The 18,082-nt window shown below is 37.9% G+C and overlaps 1 protein-coding gene across 6 annotated transcripts in view; it reads right to left on the bottom strand.

Moving 5' to 3' along the window:
• The window catches only part of LOC109433057 (cGMP-dependent protein kinase, isozyme 2 forms cD4/T1/T3A/T3B), an 822,160-nt gene that overhangs the window by 35,014 nt on the left and 769,064 nt on the right, over positions 1-18,082 (bottom strand). For all 6 annotated transcript variants that reach the window (XM_062851134.1, XM_062851136.1, XM_062851135.1 and 3 more), the window contains one exon: positions 13,484-13,703. In XM_062851134.1, coding sequence (XP_062707118.1) covers positions 13,484-13,703 — 220 coding nt within the window. The remainder of the gene's footprint in view (positions 1-13,483; positions 13,704-18,082) is intronic.

Here is an 18,082-nt window from a genome sequence, read left to right as displayed (position 1 = left end):
ACGTGAAATTTGTGCTGTTCTACGCCTATGAAACTTGATGTGTATCAGCGGAGAACACTCAAGGGTTGCAGGTCTTCAACAATAGATGACTGCGCTACATAATTCGTGCATGGTGGCCTCAAAACTGGATCTCTAACGTGGAGCTTCCTCTTTGTTGAAGGTGGGTTGGCCACACACACTCTACGCAGGGACGGGAACGCATTCTGCAAGCAAGCGTTAGATTGGAACCTAGCAGGACATCGCAGTAGAGGCAGACCCAGAGGCTCATGGCGGCGCAGTCTCATCAAGGAAATAAAGGAAGTCGACAGAAATTTGAAATTTGCTCAAAACTGAGAGTAAGTACAGTGGTGGATTCGTCAATCCCAGAGTCGCAAGCACGAGCATTGACCCGAACATCATCCCATAAGCCCTCTGAAGCCGATGAAAAGTGGTGAAATTAAAAGAAATTTCAAATTGAGCAATTAAACTTCGCGGTGTTGACCTTCAAAATTGTGAAGGGTGTTTTTCTTTGTAATTAATCCAAACGGCATTGAAAGTGATTTTGAAAGAAATCGCAATTTGAAAAACTCCATTTGATCCATAATTTCGGCATTCCCCGCTGCTGCGGAACCTTCCAAATGAAAACCCCACTCAGAGAAGCACGTTTCGGCTCGTCTACTCGATTATGAAATCGCTCACACACGGATGACGGCATCTCCGACCGATCAGAGTGCAGCAGTAGATAGGTAAAAAGCCGTTCCGTGAGATAACAACCTGATTCATGAATGAAAGTCACAACCGTTGCGCGGTCGCCGTTCGTTGAGTGTGACGTGTGATGATGTATGCGCACCACAACCAGTCCACACATATGTTTCAGTTTTGGAGGCGCGAAAGAACCTGCTTTCTTGCGGGTCCTCATCTGGCGTGAATTCAATCAATGCTGCCTGGCGGGGGCACTTATTGTGAGACCATTCGGAAACGAGTGAACGATTGCCCTCTTTAGAAGGACAGAGCAGGGTTTCCTGATCACGAAATTACACTCGAGGGAAGACAATTGGAAATGGGTTGAGCATGAGCACTGTGGCAATACAAGGGTAACCTTAGTCGCTGAGTGACCTGCTACATACATGATATGTTAAGGCCGTTTCGATGTAATAAACAGGTTGAGTTTGAAGGCGAAAGTGTAAACTGGGAACTTTGTTTAAGAGGGGTTTAGAAAGTATTGAAGAGTTATGAAATTGGGGTTACATGGAGCTGTACAGTACAACAAATCTATAGTTCAAAATGACAAACATGCATTACACAGTGAATACATAAAAATATACTCAATTTCGACCTTACGCACCGGCACCGACATGCAACAGCATCCGAGTTTACGCCTGCATGTATACACAAAGGCACCTGCCTCAAAATTTGGGTAAATCGGAGGTTCGTTTCTGTTTTTGACTGTTTCTCAATGATGCGGGCATTGCTTTTATAACTTTTTTAGTGTTTTGAAAACATTAAACCTTCAGCTTTCCATTAGTGGGTTCAGATTTTAAATTCGTGTTCGTAAACACTGCGAAATAACGCTGCATTTATGTAAACGGCCGGCACCGGACCCAGTGCGCAAAAGTGGCATGATTTACAAAACGGCAGATAACTTTTGAAAGAAGAAAAATACATATCTAATTTTTTTATATGTTATGTATAAATGTCTCAGCTTTCAATTGATGCAAAAATTTTAAAAATCGGTGGTTGCCATCATGGTGAAAAAAATGTTTTATTATAAAAATCTAAGATGGCGACCAAAATCAATATGGCCGACCCATTTTTTTATTATTTTAAATAGTAGCTCTATCTTTCTTCTTTTCAACAACAATTCGTTTTGAGGTGGTTTTTGGAGAAACTTTCGAGTTATAACGATTTAAACCGTTTGCCATTATTTGACCAAAATCGAGGGGTCTGCAAAAATTGTTGTGGCTCTAACTAACGAGGGGTCCATCAATTTGAGTAACCAAATGCATTTTCCTTACTTTTTTAGCGAGGACTTTCAGAAAATCACCCACCAAAAACATTTTTGAAGATAAGGTGTAAATAGTGGGCCGGCCTCAGCGAGAATTACCCACCTATAAAAACTTGCAAAACAATTTTGGGGTTTTGCTTGTTTACTTCGAAATCCTAATGGCATAATCAAGTTTTAAGATGAATCTTGCAATCGAACTTCAGACGCACAAATCTCAAGAAGAAGCTTCAAACAACATTTTATTTATGCATTTTATTATTCTGTTCTTGCTCACTCGTAATAAGCTTAAAATAAAAAGCTCAGATGCACTGGTTTTGTTTACGAACAGATTTGTGCTTTCGAAATCGTGAGTAGGTGCCAAAGCCGGTCATTGTGTCGGCCATTTTGTGATTCTAACAAGTCTGTCCTTAAAATAACGCTAAATACTGCCGTGGAGGTGAGCTTTCCTTTAAAGTCGATTTGTGGCCCATTATGTCCACATCGGTAACTGGCACGAGCTGCATGATTATGTAGGTATGTACGCGGTAAGTACATTAAATAACCTTTCATATGATAGGTACCTACATTTGCGTGCACTGAATCAATTTGCCACTGCGGGAGCTACGCACCACACCAGCGTCATGGAGAGATAAAAAATACTCGACTTTTTTCTACTCTTTCATTTAATTTCAAATTGTATCGAATACATGTTCTCCCTGCGCGCTGGGTGCCCAGTAATGTTATAGGGTGCCTGTATCAGTCATGGCACTACATGAGGAAAATTATTTCTACAAAAATAATAAGAATACCAACGAATGTCATCAATATGTCAAATGATTACTAAGCTGCCATACTTTAAAGGAAAAATATAGTAACAGAGTCAAAACTACTTTTACTATTACGGCTTGTGCCAGCGATAGGAACCCTGTGCCAGTTTTGGACACATTTTAAAATTTCAGTTCCCCATCGCTCTATTTGAATACATATGCAATTAGCCATAACTGGTACACTATGGCAAAAAAGGGTGCAAGAGAGCCGAAATTGTAAGGATCTTTTTTTATAATAATTTGAGAAAACTGTGAAGTTTGAATGAATGCGACCATGTGAACATAATCCTTTAATTCACAAAATGTTTCATGTTGATTTGCATCGTTAAATTTGAGGTACTATTGCCATAACTGATAAACTGAGCATATCTACCGTGAAACCGCGTTGAACGGATACTTTTTGGTCATTCGTTTATTGTTTTTCTGTATCCCACTAAAACGCCAGGATAAAAGCAGTTTTTTTTTAATAAATTTGGAAGACCTTTACAATTAATAGTTAAATCTGATAAAAACAACATGCATGAATACGTATGTAAAACATTAAGTAATGTCATCTATTCGTAACTTCGTTCCACAAAGCATGAAATCAATTACTAAAAGCTCGGGTTAACTCACTCCATTTTACGGCCCTGCTAAAGGGAAATTAAGAGTCCTTAGGCCACATTAGACCACCACCGTACCGCACACTGCCGCCATTCACTTTGTTAGTGTAATTGCTTTCGAAGTCATTAGTCGGGTGGTTGGAACTGGAAAAAAATCACCCGACATAACCGCATCACTACCCGTCCGTCAATTCCTGTTCAGCCACGCTTTAATGTACATAGAAGAGTCAATGAATTACGATTGTGTGATTGCTCATGCGAGTTGGTGCGGTATTTGGTGTCCATCCAATCACCATTGCACGCATGCCCGTTCGTGGTGATACCTGAGCTACATATGACGACGTGTGAGGCGTCAATTGATGCGTTTGGACGGACGGATTGCAGGAAGTTTGGCTAGTCAAGTGTGAATAGTCAAATGAGTAGGAGTTTTGAATGCGGTAATTACTCCATACGATTTGAATTCATTGGAGTTAATTGAGGAACTGACAATGTTGAGGGTGTAACGAGGATGCCATTTGCTTATGAGTAATGTACGTTCACTACGAAATTTTTCAGGGATGTGAAATTGAAATCTACCCTACAAATTGCACGTAAAAGCCAAATAAGATTTTACCAAAAAATCGTCATTATTGGAGCTATTTCTGTATTTAACAACCGTCGAAAAAGTAGGCAACCGTTTACGTATGATTGGTATCGACGCAGGCTTGTGCCGCACGCCGTAGGTCGTTTTGCAGAAAACCTCAGCATACCGTTCCGATTCATGATTTTCTGTGCTTCCAAAATTATGGTGCAGTGACCGATCGCTTGTTGCAAACTCGCTAGTTGCAACGCTTTTTAGTCGCAATTTCCACTAATTGCAACATTTGACAAGTTTTTGCAATTAAAAAGAAATCAAGTGTCAATATCGTGCTGTCAGTTATGCTGTCAGTGCATTTTGATGCACTTTAGTGTCAAAGGTCAAAGTGACGTTACAATTAGCGAATGGCATTCGCTCGTTGCAGTGTAAACATGTTGCGATGAGCGAACGGACGCTGTACAGGTCCGACTCGATTTAGAAAATCAAGTAGTTGTAAAGTGTGACAGAATTAGAGATATAAGTGTTATTCTTGATTCTAAGTAAGCACTCTCTGACCATTATAAGGCCAAAATCCATAAAGCAATCAATATGCTGGGTTTTATAAAGCGTTTCGGATACAATTTCAAGGACCCATATACGATTAAAACATTGTACATAGCTCGGTTCAGATCGGTTCTAGAATACTGTAGTATAGTATGGTCTCCCTATATGATAACACATTAAGAACGAATTGAATCAATACAACAGCAGTTTCTCTTATATGCTTTTCGCAAGCTAGGCTGGACCACATTGCCGTTGCCTTCATATAAGGCCCGATGCTTGCTTGTAGATATCCAGACCTTGAAGAAACGCCGCGAATTGGCTATGGTCTCATTTGTGAATGATATTGTATCGCAACGCATTGACTAGGCAAATCTACTATCTCTATAGGTTGTTGGCCTAAGGTTCCCTATCCACCGTGGTAGGGCTTACACTTTAGGTATAGCTTCCGGTGAAGCGACATTTCATATTTAGCCGCTGGATGCCAGAACAGACGCTGTTTGAGCTGCATCTCCTTGGTGAACAAACGCTCAGGACGTGTACATCCTCAATCTTGCTGAAGTCAGAAGGACAACAGTGCCCAAACTGTACCAGATTAGCACACAACTCTTCGCTGGCGGTATTTGTCATCGATTGCCCCGTGGAAGTTTGAGGTAGGCACATGTAAGGCTCCCTATCAACTCGTCATTTTGCAATCGTTATGCAATTTTAAGCAAATAATAATTTTAGCGAACAGCAACTTCAGATGATAGACTACATTCTTGACATCTATCTTTTTTTTATTGATCTTTGTACAATCAGCATCGCTGACAGAGGCGGGGGACTACGACCCCATAACGTTTCGTGCACAGGACCTTGACCGTGTGATTTTCGGCAGTCGGAGAGGAATGTCCGAAACCTACCTACCTACGTCTACAACATCCAAAAGTAATAAATGAGTATGCATGTTTGTTTGCGCGCGCGCGTTTTCCCACCAACCAAATCCAACGCAACAGCAACGCCGCCGCGCGCCGCGCCGTGCAGATCTGCTCTGCATCTGCTCACGAACCTGATGTCGACGGTCAAGAGATGATGACCTTTTACTGTTTGTTTTTGACCATGAAATTGTTGCCGGTTCACTAGCCAGCCAGTAACCGTGCGTCTTGCGTGCGGCATGCTTATTCACCCACCACCAGATGAGGTACACAATTCATCCAGTTGTTTGCAATTATAACTACCGATTCCGGAGGAGATGACGATGAGAAAAAAATGTTTGCTTGAGCGCAGATTGCTGCCGTAAGGTGGTAATTTTCGACTAGTGTCAAATTTTTATTGCTGATTTGCGTGCACAACTGATGATCATGATGACGATCACGTTTATTTTTTCACACGCCTTAGTTTTTGATTGGTTTCTGCTCTATGGATTTGAATTCCACAAAAAAAATCCTGTCAACTATTTTGAACAAATTGTATCTCATACAGTTTCCTCATCACTTCAACTTCAAAACAGAAAAATTGCAGCAAATTCGCCTCCATAAATCCATCAGTGTGTGAAAAAAGTGGGTGACCATAAATCACATTGAACGCTGCCACTCATAACTCATCCCGACCAGATAGGTGATCTCGTGTGAAAAATGCACTTATCAGTGCAGTGAGTGGTGCAGTTATGCATTACGAAAGAAAGAAAGACAGGGCACTATAAACACACATTGCACAATAATATGTGCATAAATCGTAACCGAATAGGGGAGGGTGGTCTACAGTTAGACAGGAAATTTTCACCCTTGTTAAAATAAAATAATCTGAAACTAATGACTCATCTATAAAATTTGTTTTTTTTTTGTAATTTTTTTGTGTCAAAATATTGAATATTTTATGAACGAAACGGTTTCATTTTCGACTAAACACCCCCTAAAACACTCTCGACGAAGAATGAACTAATCCATGGCATGCATCTTTCATATTCCATAAGCATTCCCATACTAATAAGTTAAGTATATTTATTTGGCACAGTTGTTATTGTGATTTGATCATGCAGCTTCGCTTAAGACGGTGCAGCATCTTGACCTGACGACACACAGGCACACAATTATTAGCTAATGCAGACGGTCGCAGCAGACCTAAGTACATAACCTAGCCGACACGAGACGAGACACACTTATTGTGGCGTAAAATACATCATAAACTGTAGGTATGTATTCAACACGCTTCAATACACGTGGTGGCATCAGGCCAGGTCCGAGAAAGATGATTCTCCACGATTCACGATCATAAAAGTCCAAATGGAAGCGAACGAATGTGTGTAAACTTTCACACGCTCGTTTTGCTGCGCTCGGCATTTCTGTGTGTAGTTCGAATCAGTAACAGTTTATGCTGGATAAATTGAGTTTTCATGCCATTCGTACTGCAGTGCGGTACTTTGAGGTGGTACTGTGTACTGGTTGGCGTATTCATCACGAGAAACGTTTATTTTGAGCATTTTGCGCTCATAACTCAGTGAGTTTTATACCAATAATAAGACTTTATTAATTATACACTGAGTAGAGTAGATTCAGCACTTATCACACCGAATACAAACATTTTGTTAATTGGGTAACAACTGTTTCAAATTCGATATTCAACCTTCGAAATAAAAATTTCTTCTGAGATGCCTTGAGAAGTTCCACTGGGGATCAGTGCTGAAAATGTCATTTCAGTATATCTTAATTCAACTACATACATCCAGCTCAGTTTAGAAGCTCAAGCTGAGAATATGGTATAAAGAAAACTTCTGCAGCTAGACCAGATCTATAATAAAGTCATGGAAAACCCGCTCTTTTTCGAATATTTAAGATAAATGTCACAGACTACCTTCGAAAAATGATATTCACCATGAATATCATTGGCAATTTTTCGAAGGTAGTTCGTGACATTTATCTTATACAAGCTGTCCCGGCAAACTTTGTCTTGCCAAGCTGTGTTTGTTTGACAACTGTTGATGTCATTGCAGCAACGCACTCTAGATTGGTTTTATTTCGATCGTGTTGATTTCCTCCCCTGCTCATCAAAAATCAGCACTTTATCAATTTTCTAACTTTTCTAGTTGAGTTTTGTTGCCTCAAAGGAACTTCAAACTCATTTTTATATATATAGATATTCGAAAAAGATAGGGTTTTCCGTGACAATCTTGTCGAACTGGTCTAGCTGCACAAGTTTCTATATACCATATTCTCAGGTTGAGCTTAAAAAATGAGCTGGATGTGGTTGAATTTATTTATGTCAAAATGACATTTTAAGCACTGCTTGAGATTTTCCCAGGAGCTTCAAATGAAATTCTTCCAAAGCGTTTCATCTGGGATCAATTGCCCTCCAACTGAAATTTCTTCAATAGTTCCACCTGGGATTTTTCTAGATGCTGCATCGGAATACTATTCAGGCAGTTCTACCAGGCATTTAACCAGGAGTTCAACCTGGGATTTCATCCGTAGTACAATGCTTCCTCCACGGCTATTCGGGCCTGTATGAAGATGATCATCAATATTAACTTCTTTTCCCGATCAGCTATCTAGTATAGTATCATTAGTGGATAGTTCAATTGGCTAACAATAGCATTACGGACTGTCTGTTCTAGTGGTAGGAGTCCACTATTCAGGTGACCCCTAATTCATGGTGTTAAGTGGCTTTATGCTTACCGTCCTAGAATTGAATGGCTAGGGGGTCTAATAAAAACCTGATCGCAAAGGGAGCCTGTAGCAAATGGAGTACCAGGGCACCACCCACAGTATTTTGCCCTTACTGTGCTAACCAGAGCAACAGTGCAGTGGACCTTGTGTTTCTCCGAGAAAATCAGCCCTTCTTTAGTCTCAAACTTGAGGCTGAATAAGGTCGGGATTGTGAAGATGTCCTTGGGTAGTTTAAATTTAGTTTGGTAGTTTAAACATGTTTTGGAAAATTTACTTGTTTGCAATTGCACTACAAGGTATATTTTAAAACCTTGGCGGGATATTACACTGTAATGTTTATTCCGAAAGTGGGTCGTGCGTCGTATGAAGAAGCAAAGAGTTTCAGACCCTTCAGTTTGGCCTCTTTCTTCTGAAACGCTTAGGATGCATTGCCGCACATCACATCCGAGATTTTCTTCTAACTCTGGAGCTTTTTTTAAAAAGAAATCCGTCCAAAATTTTCTGAACAAAATGCGAAAAAATTCCCAATTATTTTATGGAGGCTTTCCGTAAGGAATCGCTGAAAGAATTTCTGAAGATAATTTTGGAGGAACTTCCAAATGAATCAATTAAGGATTGTTTTGATGGATTTTGGAAGAATATCCAAACAAAACATTGGAGGAATATTTGAACGATTTTCTAAACAAACCCTGAAGAATTATGAACTTCTGAAGAGATTGTTTTGGGACTTTTCGAATGAATCCGAGGAAGATTTTCCGGGAGAATCCATGGAGGAATTTCTGAAAGAATCCTTGGAGGAATTTCTGAGAAAATTGGAAATACAAGAATTTGTCATTAGTCCATGCATGACCTAGTTTAAGAATCCCAGAAGGAACTTTGGCAGGAACCCGTGGAAGATTTCCGGAGGATTTTCCAAAAGCAAAATATCCTTGAAGCATTTTCTAACGCATCTGTGGAGCAATTTCAATACGAACGCATGGATAAATATTAAAAAAAAATCTGGAAAAATCTCTAACAGGAAAGGATTTCTAAAGGAAGAAAGGAAGGATCTTTAGGTTAATTCCTATTTTTTGTGGAATCCTTGGCAAAATCCCTGGAATCTAGTCCTATGAGGAATTTCTGAAGGAATCAGGATGTTTGTAGAAATCAAGGGAACAATTTTCGAAGAAATTTATGTAGTAATTTCTGATGCATTGCAACATTTTCTGAAAGAAAAATTTGAGAAACTTCAGTTAGGAGCTATTCTTAGTGGAATTTCTGAAGGAACCCCCGAGGAATCCCCCTAAAGACAATTTCTAAACTAATTCACGTAAGATTTCTAAAAGAAAGCTGGAGAATTTTCCGAAAAAGTTTTGAAGGAATACGAAAATAAGTTTTCAATATACCAGAGATTATATTTATATAGTAATTTATAAGTTCCTAGAGGAAATTCGGGAGAAATCTATAGAGGATTTTGGAACGAAATCACTGGGAAGCAATTTCAGAATTTCTTAAGTCATTTGCATATTTTAACTATTAACCTCAACCCCGAAGAAAACTTGTAAATGAACCCTCACAAGATATTTTGAAAGGATCACTTACAATATTTTTGAATACCAAGGCGCTTTTCTGAAAGAATTTTTTAGAGTCATTCGCAACAAATCGTTACAATATTTTGTCTTGGAATCACTAAAGAAGTTTCTGGAGGAATCCTCAGATGAATTCCTATTTTTTTGGTGGAATCCTTGGAAAACATCCCCGGGAAACAAGCTTTAGATACATCATTCCGTTCCGGTATGATTCTGCAGCCATAGGTAATCCTTGCGCTGATGGTGGGTACACAATCATCATCATCATTATCATCATCATCATCATCATCATCATCATCATCATCATCATCATCATCATCATCATCATCATCATCATCATCAAATTTATGATGCATTCCTTGCAACATTTTCAGAATAATTTGATAAATTTAAGGAGGAACACTTAGTGGAATTTCTGAAAAAAATCCTGGAGGAAGCAACCTATGAAGGAAATCAGGAATAAATCCTCAGAAGATTTCTTATAGAAACTTGGAGTGGTCTCGAAAAAGTTTCTGAAGGAATCCAAAAATAAGTTTTTAATTTAATTATATGAACATTTAGAAATTACTGGATATAATTTCGGAGAAATCTCTAGAATGGTTTTTTTTCCTTCTGAGGAATCAGAAAAGGAAAAATCGGAACAATTTTTTTTGAGAAATAAAAAAAAACAAGTTTGATTTTCTTTTTACAATTTATCAATTTATCGACAATTTATCGAAAACGTTCACCTGTCTGTCAGTTGAAGAACTGTCAAAATAAAAAAATGTTTGAAATTGATCCTAGATATCGAAATAAGATCTGGAAAATCAGAAGATAAATAATGGTGCATCGGAAAAAAGTGCTTTTTAAAATTAAATAAAACTGATTGCAAACAAAACCTTAGGTCACCGATTTTAGAACATTGCATAAATAATGACGAAAGTTCTAGAGCTTAATCAAACTCTCTCAACGGTTTCAACACAGAAAAAAATATGTAATTAAAATTCAGCGAGAAATCATGCACATAAAGGGAATGCTAGAGTTAGTGCACTTTTACATGAGATATTATGTAAAATTACATTACCATCGTGTAAATTTCCGCCAACCATCGCGTAAACCATCATGGACCACAACCGGTTGCGTCACTATTAGCGGAAATTTACACGATTGTAACGTAATTTTACATGATATCTCATGTAAATATGCACTAACTATAGCATTCCCTTTATGTGCATGATTTATCGCTGAATTTTACATGAATATATTTTTCTGTGAAGAATAACCTCATTTCTAGAGATAATTCAGCCCTTGCAACAATAGAAAAATCTTATAGATTATGTTATAGATTATAACTATGATTTTAAGCTCAAACTTTTATCCACCCTTGGTCGTGACCCATAGTTTGAGAAACGCTGGTCCAGATTATATTCCGCGAGCATTCGCTACAGTAAAATATCTAAAGATTTACAGATATCGTGAACCATACTTCAAAATACATTGGGGTCCATTTATATGCCAGTGGACACCCAGCTAGTAACACATACAGATACTCGTAGTATTATGCAACAGGCACAATCGTGAAAGAACTATGACGATAGAGTGAAGAGAAACAAAAGTAGACCCTGTAGATTTGAAGGTCACGGAATGTCCAACTACCACAATATCAAATTACTCGTAGCATTGCGAGGGCTGATGGACAGCAATGTGATTAAATTTCTTGAACAGAGTGAACACAAATGATGGTAGATCCAGTAGGTCTTAAAAAAATGAATTCCAGAGTAGTTTGGATGACCTAGACAACCCGATTCGTGCAACATGAACTTTCTAGGGAGTGGTTTGAAGCTTTTTGAGTACCGTAGATTATGTTCTATGATCATTCATTGTGAATAAAATTTGGTTTAGAATATTGGATTTGCGACACAAACTTCGGAGTGCTAAGGCCTCCATTAGAATAGCTCTGGGATAAAAACTTCAACAGACTATGATAGGTAGTTTGGGGTACATTGAACATAAGGATCAGTTAAAACTATTGATGTTTAGCAAAACGATGAAATTTGAGCATAAACATATAGACTTTATGAAAAATATAAAAAGCCATGTATTTTAGGCAAAAGGGGAGAGGATTCAAAGGGGGAGGTACCATGCATTTCTTAGCATAACTATTCCCCTTGACTATAAACAACCCAGCCAACACAAAGTCTTATGTGATGTTGAATAGGGTGCTAAAATGGAAGCCATATGCGTACCTGCTTCCATTTAACCGCGTGTAAAGTGTGCGTATATCGCCTCCACTTTTGCATCCTATTCAACATCATATGCGATCATGTGTTGACTGGGAAAGACTCCAGGGTAAAATGTTTTAAAACAGAGAAAATATTGCATTTATACCAAAAGAAGATCGTCCCGGGTGTTTACGGGTTAAACCAAGCATATGAAGAGATGAATATAGTGAAGCTAATAAAAAACGGCATACTGTGGTGGGCTGGGCATGCTGCTAGTATGCCGAGGAACAACAAGCTTAAACTGTATTCAGTAGAGAACCAGGAAGAGGCCGTCTGTTTCGTGGAAGGCAGCGCCCACGTTGGCTTTTGGCAGTTGAGCAGGACCTAAGGAATCTATACGTTCAGAACGACTAGAAACTATTGTTCAGGATCGAGACCAGGCGATTACTTCATTCGGTGTAGATACACCGCTACGTGTTGTAGCCCATCAAGTATCAAGTAAGTGAGACACATGCTGAAATAAGTAAATTTTCAATATTCCGTAAAGAGGTAAACGTTCTACAAAAGGTTGAAAACCACTGCTTTAGTTGCTGTTTACCTCTGACACTGACCGTACTTATACAATTCTGTAATTCTCCATTCAGCAAGTTCTTATTGTTGTGCAACAAGGTGTACAGTGTACACGCCCAGAACACAATTTCTGGAATGCATCTCACCAGCTAGCGGTGAGAGTTTCCCCACAAAGAAATACCACCGATTTTCAAAGAAACAGTTGCGGCGACGTAAAGTGCGAAAAAAATTGCACAAAACCGCTATCCACGCAGGTACCACCAACACGCCCGCCGTGGAGCAACAGCAACAAGTTCTTCCAATTCATCACGCTTCATTCTGAATGTGCGAAGCGAGCATGGGAATCGCACTTTTTTTTTGCGTAGGTATGCTTTCATTTTCATCACTTCATGTTAAAGCTTGTTAAGCCGTTGATGGGAAAACTGCCCGGCATCATCGTGAACAAGTCAAACGGTTCGGAGATGAATGAAATGCCAGCTAAGTGATATGAAAATTGAAACTGGTTTTCCTATGAAACTGTGATATCGGGCGTGGAACAACCGGATGAGCTTATACATTATGTTGTTGTTGTTGTTGTTGATTTTTTTATCCTCACATGGAAATCCGATTGTATAACTCATTTAGTGTCATTGAACTTGTGTGGATCTGGATTGATGTTTTATGGCTTAATCTAATTCCGTTGATATAAAAAGGTGATAGCTTCGGTGTACCGATTGTACCTACCAGATTTTTCTTTGAACTACTACAATACAGTAGATCCTGAAAACTGTGCAGAAGAATTAGACAAATAAAGATAAACTTCTGCGACATGAATAGAGATATTTTCACCGAGTGTCATCTCAGTTTAAAGGATCAAAATTGCTCAATAATTTTCAAAATATGTGTCGAAATTCAGCAGCACTGTATTTACAGCTACGAATAAATATTGATCATCTTATTATGCAGAGTTCAAAAAAAAAAAAATGATTTTAAAATACAACAACCCCAAACTCACCTCTTGAGGAAATCGGAGTACTCGGCCTGCCGGATCAGACCGGTGCGCATCATGATGGTTTGGAAGCATTGTCGCTCGACGGCCCACAGCTTGCAGTCGGTGGCCGCGGTGATGGTCGCCGTCCGCTGGCAATGGTAGAGGATGGCCAACTCGCCGAGCACCTTGGCGCCGGACAGCGTCGAGAGGTATTTGCCTTCGCGGGACACCTCGACGCGACCCTCTGAAAATTGGAGCAAAAAGAAAAAAAAAGAGATGAGAAAAGTGTGGTCAGAACTCAAAACGAGCGGTGCGGCGGCTTTGATCGTGAAAATTTGATTGGCAGAATGAGGGTCACCATCGCGACCGCACCGGAGAGAAATTGGTTTATGGTATTGGTGAGAGATGACTTTTATTAGATCAGCTGTAAATTGAAAATTTGAATTCCAAATTAATTGTTACTGCAAATGTTTCAGTTTTGTACCACTGCCGTCATTAAAAAAAAATCGAGAAGTCAAGGTGCTCAACCATAAAATGGAAGATAGGTATATTTGAAGCATTTTTGTAGTATATACATTTCAATTTTCTAAAAAAAATCATTTAGAGGTTCCGCCAGGGCAATTTTTGAAAAATGACCCTCTTTCATGAAAATTTTCAAAAACATAATTTTTTTGTAATATTTTCAAATTTCCTGACTTTTTCCAACATTCTTATATTTTCCTATGGACTTTTGAACATTCTTGAAGAATATTGATTTTTGAAATGTTGTGTTCATATTGACGGCAGAACCTTTTTGTGCTGATAAGAGGTCTATTTTTCAGCATTTTTTATCCATGTCAATATGAGCATTATACCTGTTCACTTTCGATTCTCCGTGACACATCAAAGTATCAATCCACATGCAAAAACAAGTCTTCAATCCAAAAATGAGTCTAATTGATGAAAACTTAAAGGTGTATCAAATTGATTTTGTGTTTTTTTTAACCATTTTCTCAGAAATTTACTCTGAAACCCTTAAAATTGCACCGAAAAGGTACCGGAAATACCGTTAGGATATAGTTAGAACAATACTCTACAATGACAATGATTTTATTGCCCTTTTCCGGCTATACCGGTCGGCTAGTATGTCTGAAATAGACGTAAAAACTTGAAGTATTTTTAGGCAAAGTACGTTTAACCCTCTAATACCCAAATTTTTGATTTAAACATGTTTTGGAAGATGATTCTTTTTAATTCTCGTTTTTGTGATTTTCGGTTTTTGATTTTCCTAATTTTTATTTTTGAACATCCCCACACTTTTTTATTTTTCCTAGAAGCCTCTTTGAGATACGGATTTTTTCAATCTTCGGATCGACAGTCATATGCTCAACCACCTGCACCAATATGAAACTGATGCAAATGAGACAAAGATATGTAATGACGTCTTAATCATTAGTAACTTTATTTTATTTCGTGCTGGCAACTCTATGCAATTTTTAGTATTAACAGGGCAAACTTTTGATAATTAGTCAATGAAAACGATTTCCTACACTAAAATGATGTATGGACGAAAAGTTTGTAACATTCAGGAGCAATATATGATTAAATTAGTCACGTAAAATAATGTAAATTTACATGACTTTTACATGAAAAATCGTAAGAATATTGTATTTTTTTATGATTTTTTAACGGAAATTGATGAATAACTTTTAAATACGCAATTTAAACACCATAGCGCCTTTAGCAAAGTTGTAGAGTATTGTTCTAACTATAGCCTAATGGTTTTTCCGGTATCTAATCGATGTATTTTTCTGGATATTGGAGTACATTTTCGTGAAAATGCTCAAAAACACAAAATCGATTTGATACACATCTAAACCTTTATCAATTTGGCTTATTTTTGGACTGAAGACTTGTTTTTGCATGTGGATTGATAAGTGACACAGGTAGGTAAAAAAAAGTGAACAGGTCAAATGAGCATAATATTTCAAAACCCAATACTCTTCAATAATGTCCAAAGATCCATAGAAAAACAAAAAAATATTAAAAAAAATACAGAAGTTGAAGTTCACAATTTTCAAAAATCGCTCTGGCGGAAGCTTTAAATGATTTAGGGTTCAGCACCTTGTTTTTTCGAACATTGATTTTTTGAAGGACAGCGTATGAGACATCCAATTCGATGATTTTCAGATTATTTACGATTACTAATTCAGTGGGGATCTTGTTATTTTATACCTAGTGTAAATTTTGCTAAAAATTTATAGTGTTAGGTTTGTTGGTGACTAAGTCCATCGTTTTTGAAATGTTTCCAGTTTCTCATAATAAATAAGAGATTGCTAGGGTCCGGGACCATTTTGGAAAGAGGACCTATCTTGGGCACTTGCTGCTATAACTCAGCCCATTTTAAACCGATTGACTTGATTTTTGGGACACAATCAGAGCCGTAGCGTGATCACATGGCGCCCTTGGCAAGCATCCAGATTGGCGCCCCACGACAATTGAACATTGTTAATTTGCAAAAAGTGTGGCTATTCATTTTTTTTTCTCAAAGTTTCTTTACTTGGATTCTTGTGTTTTGAAGAAACTAATTTCCCTCGTTTTTTTTTTATTTATTTTCTGTATTTTTTGCTTGACAGAGTTCCAGAGGTTTTCAGGGATCCTCTAAAGGTTTGTTTTACAAATTTTCGATGATTTATTCAATTGGTTTTACAGTGACCCCACACCGATGAATCACCTTAATTTGTGTACTCCTCTCCTCTCTCTCTCTCTCCTCTTATTGGCGTAACGTCCTCACTGGGACAAAGCCTGCTTCTCAGCTTAGTGTTCTATGAGCACTTCCACAGTTATTAACTGAGAGCTTCCTCTGCCAATGACCATTTTGCATGTGTAAATCGTGTGGCAGGCACGAAGATACTCTATGCCCAAGGAAGTCAAGAAAATTTCCTTTACGAAAAGATCCTGGACCGACCGGGAATCGAACCCGTCACCCTCAGCATGGTCATGCTGAATACCCGTGCGTTTACCGCCTCGGCTATATGGGCCCTTAATTTGTGTACACTATTTATGAATCACCATGTTGATCAAATGGAGTGATCCATAAACTGTGGTCATTTTTGCCGATTCATAAATTGTGGGGTCACTGTAACAGAATTTTCTAGTAATTTTACGAAAGTTTTCTTCTGAAGTTCAATCAAAATATTTATTACATAACCTTTAACCAATTTTTCAGTAAACATTAGATTAATCATGGACATGGAGAAATAACAAGAGGAAATCCTGAAAAGATCTATGACTTTTTGTTGAAATCTCTGAAAAAAAAATCCGTTGAACCACTGAATGAAATTATGCTTGAATCTCTGTAGCAATTCCTGCAAGAAGATCCAGAGGTATACTTAATGGAATGATATTTCAGCAGAAATTTCCAATGGAATTCATGGAAAAATTCTTCCAAAATTCCTGGAGCAGTTCCTGAAGAAATGCCTGAAGGATTGCCTGTAAAATGTGGAAAACCATTGGAAGACTTTCTGAAAGGAGAATTTTTGAAGGAGTCGTAAAAAATCTCTGAAGGATTTTTTAAAACAAATCCCTAGAAGGTTTTATGAAGAAATTCCTGAAGGAATCCAATTACAGATTTAATAATGGAATACCTGAAAAAATGTCTGAAATTGTTCCAAATTAATGATTTTTTGGAAGAGTTTAAAACTTTTCTAGAGGAATTCTAGCAGAAATTTATGGCGTAATTTCTAATAAACATGAACCAATTTTGGATGGGATCAATGGAAGATTTTCTAAGTGACATGGTAGATTACTTCTGAAGGAAACTGGTCGAATTTCTAAAATAATCTAAAGATAATTTTCTTTAAAAAATCTTGAAAAATTTCTGAAAGAATTCTCAGAGACATTTATGAAGGAATCGTTGGAGAGATTTCTAAAGGAATCCCTGCATGAGTTTTTATAGGAATCAATGGCAGATCCCTAATCATAATCCATAACCTTCAAAGATATTCTTTCATATTTTATTCTTTCATATTTTTATCTATAAGAATCTCTTAAGAAAGCATAGGAAAATTTGTTCAGAAATTAATTGAAGGTTTTTCAGGAGAAACTTAGACAAAAAGCTAGTGAAATAAGTATTGAGAAAAAGAATTATTAACCCCTAGAAGAATTTTGAAAGGAATCTGTGGAAGAATTTCTGAAGGTATCCCTGAAGAAAATTACCTCTAATGAACTTTTTTTTAAATATCTGCAGAAGTTTCTTATATTTCTTGTTTAAGATATTGTCGGGCCGCCACCAAACTGGACTTCGCACAATCAAGTCGCGACGCGACCCAACTCGCGACGTTTTTTTAATCATGTCAAAAGTAGTGCGCATCCTTCCCGTTGTTGTCAGCAAAACAGCGCACTAGATGCGAAACAGTTGCGACACTTGTGGACCAAGAAAATGGCAATTTTTGATTGAATGTCGGTCTTGATTCCAACCGGATAGACAATATTCTAATAAAGTCTTTATGGAAAAAGATCCGCAGTAATCTTTTGAATAATTTCCGAATATATTCCAAGATTACTTCCTGATAGCCTTCCTGGAGGAATTTGTAAGGAAGTCCTTCGAGAAATTTCGTGAAAAATCACCAGAAGAATTTTTAA

The sequence above is a fragment of the Aedes albopictus genome, chromosome 2 (genome assembly GCF_035046485.1).
Source record: "Aedes albopictus strain Foshan chromosome 2, AalbF5, whole genome shotgun sequence".
Classification (NCBI taxonomy): Eukaryota; Metazoa; Arthropoda; class Insecta; order Diptera; family Culicidae; genus Aedes; species Aedes albopictus.
This window is presented reverse-complemented; position numbering and strand designations above follow the sequence as displayed.